The sequence below is a fragment of the Lonchura striata genome, chromosome 5 (genome assembly GCF_046129695.1).
Source record: "Lonchura striata isolate bLonStr1 chromosome 5, bLonStr1.mat, whole genome shotgun sequence".
NCBI lineage: Eukaryota > Metazoa > Chordata > Aves > Passeriformes > Estrildidae > Lonchura > Lonchura striata.
The window spans coordinates 2,543,387-2,558,221 of NC_134607.1; the positions used below are offsets into that span (position 1 = coordinate 2,543,387).

Below are 14,835 nucleotides of genomic sequence, written 5' to 3' on the forward strand. Positions count from 1 at the left end.
TGGAACAGCTCCATGGCCTGCAAGTGCACACTGAGTGCTGCAGAAAGCATCAACCCCAATGTGTTCTCCTTTCAGGTGTGTGTTCAGTCTGCCACCATTAATGTTCCTGAATTTTCTCTGCCCATGCTTTTCTCAGTGGATTAGGAACTCCTGCCACTTCCCTGACCAAAACACCTTTGTGTCAATGACAAAAAGAAAGGTGCTTTCAGGCACAAGTGCTGTTTGAACCACTTGACTAATGAGGTGCCCCTCAAGGTTAAGAAATTTGCCTTTGAGGACTGACATCTTTATAGGATTCAGTCCACATTTTCTTTGGCTGGAATTTATAACATAATATTACATCTCATTTATAACTTGAGGCAATTAGTTTTATTCCGAAGTTTGGTAAGAAAACATGAATTTTTCAACTGTGTGATAAAACTGCCTGATTTGCAGACTACATATTCAGCAACTTACAATTTGGAGAATGTTTTTACCATTGTTTTTGCAGAACTTCTACCTAAACTTTATATTCCCTGTACATCGATTAGCACTTCTGCTGTTTAAAAAAATGAGACTAGATTAAAGCACATGACTTAACTCAAGGCCTTGAAGGAATTTTGATGCAGGCTCAGTTTTTGTTACTGCAGCTTAATTTCATCCCTGTGTCTTTTTAATTAAAGCTCTGAAACTTTTGAGTTTGGAGAGGCTGTTGAATGAGGTGTTGTGCTAAAAGGTGAATGTTAATGAAACATGATCAAAGAGATTTTAACAACACACCGAGAAACGAAATTCTGATTTCTCTCCACAGACCAATCTTTCACAAACCTGAGACTTCTTCAGACTTCATCTCCACTTCAAACTCTGCAGTGATGTGGGACACTTCTTTGGATGGTGACTTGCGGCCTCGGCGTTTTTTCTTGGAGGAATCGCACTTGAGATTCACAAAGGTCACCTGGCAGTTGTCTGTGCAGGGGAACTGACCTCCTTTGTGTGAGAGAAGCAGCACAGGGAAGAGATAAAGTAGCAAAGCAGCAAGGGACAGGCTAGCAAGTGATATCACACTGGGTCATCAGGAATGCAGTGACTGCCCAGTCCTTTCCCGCATAAGGATTAAGAAAGCTCTTTACAGAAATTATTTAAAAATCAGCAAATACTATAAACTCTATCTGATGGCTGAACAAAGCAAGAGCCAATTTCATAAATTGATGAGAATGTCAGGCCTGGGCCTCTAAAAACTTTCAGTGGGTATTCCATCTCTTTCAGAATTGATAATCATCAGACAGCAAAGGCTTGAAAAGGCCTTGACTGTGAGGTTATGAAAATGTATTAGAAAGTTTTATCTGAGCAGGAATTGTAGTTTGCCACAGGTGATGGTCCTTCCAGGTCAGGCAAGAGAGAGAAATTCGTCGCACTCAAGCCACCAGAAAGATTTTGTTCCAAATGTGTGGTTATACTATGTAATCTTACTGTTAGACTCAGAGGTTCAGATGACATAACAAACACAAAGCAAAGCAAACAAAGGACAAGGAAATGCACCCAAGAAACACATTCCCCTAGTGACTGTATGGACCAAAAAATTCAATTTCTATTGTAGGTTTTAAATTTAGTTAAAGAAAGAAACTGAGAATTTTTAGCCAGGCAGATGCCTGGGAAAGAGCTAGAGAAGAATGTAAATAATTCTTTATCTCTCTTGTTTTTCACATTGTTTATAGTTAAGTTCTATCACTGTACGTCAAGCACTTTGCACCAATGCTGTAGGTTGTTTTCACTTCAGGACCAATGGTGTTAGTCCTCACAAAGCTCTGTATAAAGAGCGGTGTATTTTGAATAAACCGGAGTTTTACTCTCAAAAGCCTTCTGGTCAGAGTCTTTTCATTTCCTGTCCTGCCCCAACAGCAACATTCCATGACTAAAAACTAGTCTGATAATCACATCTAATTCACAGGGTAAGCATCTTGATGACTAAGACTTAATACTTCTAAATGAGAGATACAAATGTGTAGATTGTGGGGTAAAAATGAAATATGAGTCTAAATTTTAAAAATAAAATCTTTAAGCTAGTCACTTTTTTTTAAAAAATAGCTATTTTTACTCTTCTCTGTTCAGGGCTCATGTAAGATTTCTCAATTGCTGGTGATAGTGGTACTAAGACAAATTCAACATCACCAGTAGATGTTTGGTATAAGCTGCTAAATTGCTTTAAGTAGCAATTTAATTTTTAATACCACATTTTTGTTAATGACACCTAAATCTTATAAATATTTTTTCTAACATCATAACTACTCACTCTTTAATATCAAAAGATCTAAGGCTGTGTAACATCAGATTTTCATAATAACCTTCCTTCTTAGAGGTTGTCTTTGGTGCTAAAATAGGTTACTAATCCAGCATAAATCAAACAAATATTAGCTTTTGTTTTCTTTTAAAAACCTCATTTGGGAAAACCAAACCAAACCAAACTGTCCTGGTTTCACATAACTTTGCATTAGTCACAGCTTTTTGTCTCAGGGTATTTCTGCCATTATCAAGGCCAGAAAAAGGATCAGCTTAATTCCCAACTTGTGTACTTTTGAACAAAGATTTTTCAAAGCCAACTGGTGAAATTTTCAGCACCCAAGACCCAAACCCAAGGTACTGTTCAGCCACACTGGGAACTCTGGCCTTAACTTAAATTCAGAACCAAATATGAAAATCAGTGATTTTTTCCCTGTCTGCAGTATGAAAACAAAGTATGCAAATGAACAAGAAAACAAACAAACAAATTAAAGTGCTGTTTACATGCTGGAAGAAACCACTTACCTGAAACAGCCTGCTTCCCAGAATCTTTTGTTTTTTCTTTGCTGCGAGGCCGTAAATGGCATTTTGCATCTTTGATTTTAAAACGAGCTTTTTGCTTAACTGGAGGGGCTAGGGAATCTGTTGATGTAAAGTAAAAAAAGCTACCATTGAGACAGAAATGAAACGAGATTGGAAACTTATTTTTAAAAACATTCTCATAAGCTTTCTTGTGACTTAGGAAAGAGGCAGCCCAAGAATTACATGGCTTGTACAAGGGGGGTACATTTCCACAAGTTCATTTTTTCAAGTGAGTACCTACCTTTGGGCCCAACCAGGTCAATGAATGTGCTATTACCATGCTTGCTCTGCACATCTTCTTGGATTTTGGTTGAATTCATCTTTTACTATAAGAAAGATTAATTCCTACCTTTATTTTTTTTTTCTGGGCTCTCTGTCTGTGAATTCCTATGTTACTTGTAATTCTGCTCCTGCTAGTGCCAGTAAGGTTAATTTAGTGGAGCTGTGCTGCTGACAATTGAAAACCATCCAAAAGGAGCTGCCTCTATCACACTCTGTGGCTTGCAAGATTTATCCCTCAGCTTTAAACCCAAGGCAGGATTCAGAGTCTTGTTTTAGAGTAATGCCATGAGTAGAAAATGGAGCTGCTGGTGATTTCCTCACAAAGTCCCTGGAGGAAAAGACTGGCCTGGCTGTCACCTGCCAGCTGCTGGCCCTGCAGAAGGTGGAGGGTGGTCCCAGGTGGCACCACAGCGAGGTTCCCTCTTTCCTTGGTAGGGCTTTGCTGAACCAGGACTGATCCTGTGCCACAGGCAGGCACATCTGCTGCCAGGCTGTGGCACTTCACAGCACTATACCTCCTAGCACATCCCAAATAAATTAGAAATTAATGTCTGGAGAACTGGAAAATGGGAGAGAAGTACAGCAGATATGTGTAAAGTGGGCTGACTCTTCCTTACTGCTGGATGCTGTTTCAGCTGTTTCTAATATTGCCAGGCTTGATGTTTTTGCATTTTTTTTCCAATCAGCTTTCATAATCATTTGAAATGCCTCTGCAAAAACAGTCCAGCCATTTTTGAGAAAAAGATGAATGAAATTAAGTATTTTCTCATGGAAGTCTCATAACCTTTTTATGGGGGGGATAACCTTTTCCCCTTGCAGTAAGAGAGGCTGTGCTGCCGTGGAATGGCTTTGCAGAGAAGGGCTGGGACCCACCCTTGTGCTACTCCTGGGTCCCTCCCGAGGTTGGGATAAAGTCCCACTTTGATATGCTCACTATTGCCTTGCTAGACTATGGAAAGCAAATAATTCTAAATATTAGTCTTTACTGAACATATCTCAAACCTGCAGCACTCCCACGCAGAGCCACCCACACATCACTGCAGCTCCACAGCCCATCCTCAAGGAGAGGCTGCAGAAAAGGAGTGTCTGCATAAAGGAACACTGGCTACCGTTGATGCCTCAAAATTTTTACTTTTTATACATTTTTAATATATTTGTAGCTTTGTTAATACATGGTTATACAGCTCCTGGTATTTTTCCTACCTTTTCTCTTAGAGTTTAGAATAATAAGCTAACCCTACTAATGCATACTTGGAATTCTGTTTAGCCTTATTCTTAAGAAGAGAATTCCTGGCAAGGACATCTTATTTTCTATCAGAACTTAAGAGACCTAACAAGAGAAGACAGCAAAGAAGCCGTAAGGGGGCTGACCCACGGGTGTGTTGCTGGGGTAGCTGATTTGCTATTGGATGCCCCAGCCAGATATACTAATTAATTAACCTTACAGAATTACAGAGATCCTGTACCACACGTGCACAGAGTTATATTTTGCACACCTCAAAGCTTTCATTGAAGAATTGCTTTTTTATCTCCCCACTTTATTGACAGAATTGCTTTTTTATCTTCCTGCATTATTGCAAGAAATACTTTTATCTTACACCGCTTCGACTCCGTCGCAAGGCTTTTCCTTTTGTTATGAAGCAACACCTTACCCATTGCCTAACCCAATGAATGAGCCTGATGTCTTGCAATCCCCTGAGATCCATGCCCTCCCTCCTGAGCCCAGGAGTGGGGAGCAAGCAGGGCAGACCCACCTGAGCAGCTGGGCAGGGTGGAGTTGCGCCTGGGCTGCGCCTTGCCGTGCTGCACGGGGACGCCGCAGCTCAGCGTGTAGCTGTTCTCCGAGTCTGGGGGACAGAACACAGTCAGCACACGGGCAACAGCCTCACCAAACTCGAGGCTTCAGCTTCTCAATGCTGCTAAACGACGAGATATTTTAAGTGCAGAACTTGGGATTTTAAGTGGCTGAAATACTTTGCCAAAAAGCTTCAACACTTTGCAGTGTTGATGGCAAGGTTTGTTTCTTCCAGCACTGGAATGATATGTTTTGTAAGTGATTTGGCACAAGGTTAGCTGTGCACACGTAAAAAATACTTTATGTTTGTCCATGGCAAAGTCATTCTGCTTCCCTGTAATTTAGAAAATAAACCATGCATTTCCATAATAATTTTAGCTTTACGCTCCAACAGAACTTATTGGCAGAAACAGAAATGGCATACTCAGAAGCATAAGAGTGTTTACATATTACAGAGCTAAAACTCTGTCTTAGTGCTTACAATTAGAGAAATGCACAGTTCCAGTAATATCTGCTAAACTGAAAATAAAATATGAATAAAATGTTAGCTCGACTGCATATAATGCCAAGGCTAAACATGAAAAGTAGACACCCAAAAATAATCCTGTGCCAGAACATCTATGAAAAAGCAGTATCAATCCTCTCCTTCTTCCCTGCAAAACTGTGAAGATGGAAACTACCAGTAGCAAATGGTTATTAAAAAAAAAAAAAAAAAAAAAAGGAGGGAGGACATCACCTTAACCAGGGTGGTGCAGAAATAATTGTTGTTTATTGCATTGCTGTGACAAAAGGGAAGGCAAAAAATAACAGTTGATTTAAATGAATTCCTGTTCTTTTTAATACCAGCTTTTTGTTAGAATTTTCCCACTCTCTCAACTGACATCTCAAATTAAACAATGAAGGACCAAACTTCTCACGTGGAGTTGACAATCAGCTCTTCTTGATTTAATTTATAATGAGGTTTTGCTCATTTACTGTTATCCATAACAAAAAAATGAATGCAAGAATCATGAATACATTAACAGAGAAAAGTCAGCAAGTCACATCCTGGCCTAAGAGGACAAATAATTTGAACAAACCTGTAACAAAAAGAGTATTGGATGGGCATGACAGGAAGCAGCTCTCTATGCCTCCTGTCTTACTGCATACTAGCTGAGCCTTGGGAGCTGGTTTGGCATTTGGGAGACATTTCACCATCTCTGAGGAGAAAAAAAAATAAAGAAATGTAAAACAATTGGACACTGCCCAACCCAGAACCTTGTGTGCACACAATGGTGAGAAAAGGCAGGAGGTGGCAAAAACCATAATGACAGATACCAGGGTTTCTGAAACAAGCACATATTAAGGGAGAGCATCTGGACTGGGATGTTGAGCTCATATTTGAAAATGAAGCTCACTTCACATTTTTAGACCTAAATTCTATATCAGTCTTTCTCTCCTATCCTCCACTTTCGGATCTTTGTGCTCAATGAGCACAATTCTGTGTGCTCATCTTGATCTCAGATGCATCAGGTAATACTAATCACCTGAGATGCCCTTTCTCTTATTTGGAGCTCTTTAACAAACCAACTACACACTGTGCACAGTGCTCTGTTTACTTAGATGACCATTAAAATTGTAATTTTTAATTCTCTAACTCCCAATGACTTTTTAACTTTAGCTTCTTGCTCTAGCCTCTGGAGCTAGAAAACTTCCCAGCCAGGCAGAGGTGAGGTAGCTAGGATGGAGATGGATAGTCCTGCTGGCCCTTTCAGACACTGCTGAAATGCCCCAGACAGTGCTAGAAGGGACCCTGTGCCACACCCAGAGATCACAGAGCCATTTCTCATCTGTGCCTATAGCATGAGGCATGCTGCAGCTCATGTGAAGGAAAAATCCAGCTTCTCCTCTTGGCTTCGTGGCAGGATGAAGACAGAGCACCCTGCAGGTCTCACAAGTGGCTCTTCACACCTGGGTAAGGCAGTGCTTGTATTTCAGCTGCAAACACATTAAGCTGTTGTTAATTTTTGGAGCAGTCTCTATGCTTCACCCTGAGAAGATGGTATGACACCGAGAATCACAAACCTTCATTTATTTTAATTTGCCACCTTTTGGATTGAAGTGTGACTTAAGTACATCCTTTCCCTCACAAATGACAAGGTTCATTCTTGGCTGCAGCTGGCACATGTCATCACTTCCTACAGGGAGGAAGCCTCACTGCCTCCCTCCTTTCCCCAGAGGGTTCCCTCTGCACTGACTGCTGACCAAGTGCAGCTGGGCACCTCTTCAAGCAGCTTTTTCACACTGCAGCAGCTACTTCAATCTCAGCCAAGTGGCTGTAGGGCAGTTCTTGCTTCAGCCCCATAGAAATGCTGTTTCAGGTACATGATTTTTCTCCAGCTGTTTCTTGCTACTTCTTCCAAACCTGCTCACCTTACAAGACAGGTTTGGCTGACAGTTTTTCCTCACTGCTGATTGTAGTAGTGTAAATGTCATTTTTCCTACCTGTCAGCTTGCCAGCAGTTTACACTGAAGTAGGGCTTGCTTCTGACACCAGAGCTGTAGCAGCCAGACTGGGTTTGGGTCTACCAGGGCTTGGCAAAAGCCCAGTAAAGCCAACATGAAACCAAGCAGTTCCAAAGCAGTAGCTGGAATGAGTGCTGCCTGACTTGGCTTGAGCACAGAGGAAGAGTCCCTGCAGCCTCCAGCTGGTTCGTATTCCTGGCCTCACTGGTCATTAAATATAAATATATACAAGTCCCATAAACATGCCTGATGTTCACATCTCAGATATGGGAATAATCATTCTTCACTTATCTTCCTCCTAAGTCTTCTATGTTGCTGTGGTGATGTCTTTAAAGAAACTATTTCCTTGGACTGAGGAGGCAACAAAGCACAAAGTGCTATTGCTGAGCCAAAGAGGGTGCTGTTACTGCAAATGTCTCCAAATCATGTGGCATTCAGGATCACTAAATATAATTCTTCCACTTTTTATTGTGCTTTTGTAACAATTTAGAATATAGTTTCCTCTCAAAAATGTTGGCAATAAAGGCAGGTGATCAGCAGGGAGATGATGCTCATTTTAAACCTCACTGAAGTCATACTGGAGTGTGTATCAATAGACAAGGGTGTTCTATTTCAATCTTCCAGCTGAGCATTACAAACAATGAGGAGAAATGTACAAGCAGGAAAATATTTTCAATACAGCCTCTTAGAGCATTCTTAGAAGGCTGAGAGGGAATATAGCACAAGGAGTCTAACTTCATACCAGACCTCCTAAAATTTCATTTCCAGCTGCTAACTTACAAAATCCTTTCCAGAGGAATAACTGGTATATGGCAAGGGAGACCTAGTGGATAACAAAAAACCACAGAGAGCTATTTCTTGCTGTCACAATGCTTAGTTCTCTACATAGCAGGGAAGGTAATAGCCAGGTAAGCAGGAAAGTGAAGCACTTAATTGTGCTTAGGAAGAACATGGAGGCAAAGGCTGGAATTCAGCTTGATGCTCTCACCACCCCGCCCCCAACCTTGGTTATAAAGTGCTTTCCATACTGCTGTATCCATGTAAAAAATGCTACAATTGCATGATCACATGAGGCCAGTGCAGTGCTCTCTGCTCCAGATTAAGCAGTGCTTTCTCTCAGTATGAACAGAGATTCCCTGAAGGGAGATCCCTCTTTTTCTTGTTCTGTCTTGCTCCCAATTAGGTATTAGGCATCATCCCCAAATGTGCTTATGAGAAGTTATTTGTGGCTAAAAAATTCGACCAGGGAAAACCCCAGGTATGCCATTCTCATTAAAAATTAAAAAAACCAAAATGAAAATCTCACAGAAAATACTTTGGCTGTAGCCATGATCAAGATTTGCTGTGCTTCAAATAAGACTCCAGAAAAAGAAGTCATCATTTAAAGGATACAGAAATTCAGGTCTGCCACAAAGTGGCACTAGCAGCAAGCACCAAATTTTTCTGGTCTCAGGATTTGTGTTCATTGTGTTAAGTACTTTTGACACAGCTAGTGTCAGTACTTTATATGAAATAGGACACCTTTAGAAATAACTTGAAAAACTGGGGTATGGTTCTGTACATACTCTGTAGGAATGTAGGTATTATGTCCTACCATGTTCTACTTGTAAACAGTTAAATATTTTGAATATTCTAAATTAATGTTAGAGGTAAACAGAGTTATAGCTGACATTACAGAGATGGGAAGAGGGCAAATTAAGGACAAAAGTATGAAATACCTAAGATAATAATAATACTTAGATTTCTGTGAATGGACTCATAAGCTTAAAAAAAAACCATTCAATACAAATAAAATCCAACCCATTGCTCATTCACTAGTCGACCTAGAATTGTATCCTAGCTCATGGAGCTCTACAGGATCATGTGTTATCTGAGTTTATGAAATTAATTTGGGGATCTAGATTGTTAAAATGCAAACAAAACCAGAAGCTTTTGCACCCTCTCTTGGTGACAGTCACAACTGCCACCTCTGAGTCACACTTCCGTACTCACCAACACAGTCCTTTTTATTCCAGTGCAGCTTCTTTCCAGGTGGGCAGACACACTCATAGCTCCCCATGGTATTAAGACACCCAAAGTCACAGCTTCCATTGCTGATGCTGCATTCATCAATATCTGAAAACATTTAAAGTTGTGAAGAGTCTTAACCATGTGTACACACATATACTGTGCATTAAGACACGACTTGCATAAGGAAACCTATTTCTAAGGTATCTTTTACATTTGAGTCCATATAAACATGCATAAAGACAGTGCCCAACAACTTTAGTGCATATTGCATGTATTTGTCCTTAAACTGTATAGCTCCTACTCTCCCAAGGATTTATGCATTTAATACACTTTACTTGCCAAGACCAGTTACAATGAAATTCTTGGAAGTACTCACAAGATACAAAACATGCTCGAAAGTCTCTGCAGCATCTGGACAACAATGCATTATACAGAAAAATGGCATTAACCTCTGTGAGATTACATCACTTCTGCAAAACAAGGAGGTAAATTCTCCAGTGATTCCCAGAGCTTCTTTTAGAAGTTCAGGTGAAGGAGGAAATGATGCTTTCGAAAAAAACTAAGCAGTTAAAGTGTAGTTTAGGCTTCCACTCCTCAAATAAAAATTAAAGGTAAAGCTTGCAAGAAGGTGAAGAAATTGCTGTATATGTTATCATTGATATTTTACAGAAAATCTTTCAGTTTTTCATATATTAGAAAATACTTAACCCCAGTATAAGGTGTATCCTTTTTAGTCCATGCATTCATCATTCATATACTCGTGCCAACAAGGTCAATCTCTTATCTCCTCTCTTCCCACCACCAGAAAGAACATTTATTTATTTAATGAGCTGAAATGACACCAAATCAACAGGAGACACACAGAATTCCTGATGCTCTGGCTCACTGGTAGACCTCAAAATTAAGAATGTAAGGACTAAAACTAGTGACAGATCTAAGTGGTAAAACTTGAGGCCTGGACAGGTCTGGATTTAGAGTTGTGACTCTGTATCTACTCATAACAGAAAAAAGCAGGAGGTTTGGATCCAGTTATGTTTTTTCTCAGAGTTCAGCATGGAGTATTTCCAGTAAGAGTTTAGGTCCTTCTCCAGTCTTACTGAAAAGGCTGAAGCTGAACTCAGACTGAAGGTTAATTAAAGACTGAGGCAGAACCGCAAACTTTGAGGCTTTCCCTAAATCAGTGCATTAAGTCATTAAGGAATTAACAGTGAAACTGAAGATCTGTATCTCTACACCTCATATAACAAAGGTCCCAAAAATTTTCAGACTGAATTTGCTTACACAACTGCTTTCAAGTGGGGTCTGTTTCCAAACTGCTTTATTAGATGGATTCTTATTTCTCTTCCTTCTTGCTTCTACTCTTACCATGAATTCATGTGATACTTCTCCAGAAAAGAGAGACCAGCATACACCCCCTACACCTTTCTCCCAGAAAAGAAGCCATGCAGAGACACCATTAGCAGTGTCTCATGTTGACATGGCAAAATCAGGTGAGCTCAGCCCTCAGAAGTGAGAGACCAGCATCTGTTTCTGCTGCATCAGCTGAACCTCTAATTTGGTCACTGTGCTAATGCTGCACTTCAAAAATATCCCTCTCCTACATAAGGAAATATTACAGCACCAATTCTTTCCCGTCATACCAAAAAGGTTGAAAGCAGGTCCCCAGAAGATGAGAGCAAGATCCACCACAGCCTTCTGTTATGCATTTTACAGGCAGTTTATGTCACAGACTGGTAAAGACAAATGCCATCAGAGCCAAAATACATAAACTTTGCAAAACTGACTTCTTTCCCCTATTCTCTTTGTTGCCCATCATATGATGCCTCCCTACAGTTGTGAGTAACCTCACTCCTCTGGAGGTTCTGATCAAAACATGGTGGGATTGGTTTTCATTGGTGTTTTTCTCTTGGGAATGCTTCAGCAAATCTGAGAAACTGAAATTTTAGTCACACCCAGCCAGCTCATGATAAAAAAAAAAAAAAAGTTTATTTAAATTTTATATCCTTATAATCTTGAGTTATAAAACCTTAATCTAAAGGAATGTGTGGCTCTGTAAACAGTTCCCACAGCAAACAAATACACATGTAAGCAAAACTCAGTTTCCAAACCTCCACAGTGCGTCAGTCCATACAAGGTGTAGCCTTTGTGGCAGAGACACTCAAAGCTTCCAGGGTAGTTGATGCAGGTGTGGTCACAGGTCCTTTCAAAGGAGCACTCATCTATATCTGAATTAATAGAAAAAGCATTAAGGAATCAGATTTAATCAGGTTACACTGAATGACTGGATTTTCTCACTGGGTTGCAATGCCTTGTTACTGATATAGTATCATTTGCCATCCCATGTAAAATCTGAATAAAATATCATTCTCATTCCTCTAGTGCCTTGTAAAGAAAATACAGGTACATGGAGAAGAACAAGAAGAGATAATTTGGTAAAAACCCATGAAGATTGTATTATGTACATTCCCCATTAGATGGCAACCTTTAACTTCTGATCATACTGACCCAGCAGGGCTGGGCGAGTATGGAGCTTTTGGGGAAGTCAGTGGCACGATGGAAAAAAGCTTTAGGTTGAATCAAGCAATTCTCTCTTTCACTGACCAATATGCTGACATCTTGCCCAACAGGACAGGGAGTTGCTCCCAGACTTCTGCTCTGCCTTGCAGGGTTGTACAGACTTGCAGGGGGTTAAGCAAAATACTGCTGGAGAATAAGCCTCCACAAGGAATGGACAGGCTGCACCTAGCACAGAAAATATTAGTCCAAAGCCCACATTCCACCCAACTAAAGAAAATATGATCTCTTCCCCTTCAAAGAAGTCAGGCAGCTCTAATTTTCACTACTCAGCAATGTGAAACCCTGGCTTACACATCTTCCATCCAGCAGGCCATGAAAATAGCAACTGAGAGCATGTTGCTTCCAGGACAGTACAAATGCTTTGCTGAGCAGGTGCTGTGGAGCTTGATTTTACAGCAGCCCTGACAGAATGGACTTGCTGAAAACATTAAAGGTACCTTAAACGGCAATCTGTGCAAAATAACACTCTGGAATTAATTTTATTTATTTATCTTTTAAAAAATAAATTCTCTTCTGTGATTAATTTTTCTGCTTACACATCAGAAAATTGAACACAATGACATTATTTGAGAGTGGTTATTTCAACAAATCTCATTCCTCCCATGTTCCTGAGTTATAAATGAATGGAATAGTCTTCCTATGGCAACTTCCACACTTTCTGGATCTAGTTTTTAAGAACAAAACCTGAACAACGTCATTACAAAATGTAACTTAGACTTTCATATTTTGCATGCTTGGAAAGCTGCTGGTGTTTGAAAACACCGAAAACTCACCATACTTCAGGGGATCCTAACCCAATTCCTATATCCAAGTATTACTTACATAGTTTTGACATTTAATTAAGCATTCTAGGTCTCATTCTGTTATTATAAATACAAATATTTACCATCCAGAACTATAAAATTAAGATTTCCAGTATGTGTACACAAACACAAATCTGTGTGAGAGTTTATGCACAAATTTAGAATGACACATACAGCTATATTTTATATGACCTCCAACTTTAAATGTTTCAAAACATTCACACAGAAGATAATGCACAATGTGGGAAGCAACTGCTCAGGCAAATGCATAACATAAAAGGAAATAAACATGATGAACAGAAATCTGTGCTGTCCAGTTTTATGTGTGCATCACAATAACTTTCTATGATTAAATCACAAAAAGATGACAACTGAGATTTTTTCTTTCTTACACCTATTTAATTTTTAATGAATTTTAAAACCCATTTAAAAATATCATAATTTGAGTTCTGAAAGCAATTTCTTTTAAAGGTTTCTTTTATAGTCTTGGAAATATGCAGCTTTTGAATACACATAAATGGCAAACTGTTTCAGCTTTCTCTAAATAAATACACAAAGTAAAAACACTCGGGAATGAACACTGCAGCTATAGTTTAAAGGATTTTTAATGCTTAAGAAGCCAAATCATACATCATGGTTTCATTCATGTGTAACCTCGTTCACTGTGTGGAATTGCAGGGAATTTACAAAAGCAGTTCATTTTCTGGCCTCCAACTTACCTTGGGACTCTCTTTTTCAGAACCAATTTCTGAACAGTGATCTTATCCTGCACTAATTTAGTCCATAGTGTTTATGTAATGCTTTCCCATGCAGAACTTTGTGTTGCTGCATATAATGCTCATTTTTCTTCCCATTAAGGAGGATGCACTCCCCTCTTTGCCCATGGAAGAACAGTCTGCCTGATGATGTGGCCACTGCTTGCCAACTACCAGGCACTCAGGATGGCCAAATGCATTTCTGCTCCCTTTTTCACCCTTGAAACCCCGCAGCCTGCTCCTGCTGCTGCATTCAGCATCCTGCTGGAACAAGGGAAGCCCTGGGGCAGGCTCCCCTGGCTGAGCCTCAGCCCTGGCTGCTCCCAGCTGAGGCAGGCAGGGAGGGACCCAGCTTTCTGCACAATCACCAGCCCCCTGAGGAATTCAGCACTTGTCATAGAAAAGGCAAAAATATTCACCACATACTCTTCACTACAAGGAACTGGTGGTGTGATACGGGATGCTGAAATCCTCCCTTTTCTTTTTTTTTTTTTTTTTTTAACTCTGAAATCTGTGCTCTGGATGATGTTATTTCCAGGCTCCCAGGAATTTTGAAGCTGGCCTTCACACCTCTGTGGTGCTTCACAATACCTCTCCATATTTAGCTTCAAAGGATGTGCTTATTTCCCACCACCCTCATGACACAGGTATCTCACAAGACACCACAGAGTTGGGAATTTGACTTTAAATCCTGCTTTACTGCAACAACAGGGAACAAACATGGGGATCTAAACCCTGTCTCCTTTGTACAAGCAAATCTACAAAATTTCTTATCTCCTCATCTACTTAAGACAAGTCAAAAACCAGAAAAGCAGAGATGTGGCAGGTAACAGTCCCACCACCATGTACACACTCAAACACACAAACATTTAGGAATTGTGCTGCTCTGAATTCCCCCCCACCACCACCCCACCCCAAAATAAATACTTATAAATGAACTTCCTGGGTCTGAGGTGCTCTTAAAATGATTTAAAGTTATTTAGATTAAATTTTTAAACTGTTTTAAAAGGAAAACTCAAAATGTTGTGGCATTGAAGAACTGCAGTGGAAAACTTCAACTTAAGGTTCTATTTTTGGTTGCATTTGGCATAAATTCACATGCAGTCCAAGCTGTCTCTGAACATTTCAGATTTGCTAACGAACTTATCTGACATTAAACACATTTTTTAAATTTCACTTAGCCAAAAATTCATGCCACATTCACCTCTGCAATCAGCATAGGTGACTGTGTCATTTCAGCAGGTTAAGAGGTGTCTTCACAGTGGAGCTG

General features: G+C 40.0%; 1 protein-coding gene across 1 annotated transcript in view; it reads right to left on the bottom strand.

Annotated features, from left to right (window-relative positions):
* The window catches only part of SCUBE1 (signal peptide, CUB domain and EGF like domain containing 1), a 193,101-nt gene that overhangs the window by 18,395 nt on the left and 159,871 nt on the right, over window positions 1-14,835 (bottom strand). Inside the window, exons 10-15 of the mRNA XM_021535496.3 lie at window positions 11,539-11,655; window positions 9,413-9,535; window positions 5,995-6,114; window positions 4,875-4,967; window positions 2,782-2,898; window positions 808-966 (exon numbers count right to left, since the gene is read on the bottom strand). Coding sequence (XP_021391171.2) covers window positions 808-966; window positions 2,782-2,898; window positions 4,875-4,967; window positions 5,995-6,114; window positions 9,413-9,535; window positions 11,539-11,655 — 729 coding nt within the window. The remainder of the gene's footprint in view (window positions 1-807; window positions 967-2,781; window positions 2,899-4,874; window positions 4,968-5,994; window positions 6,115-9,412; window positions 9,536-11,538; window positions 11,656-14,835) is intronic.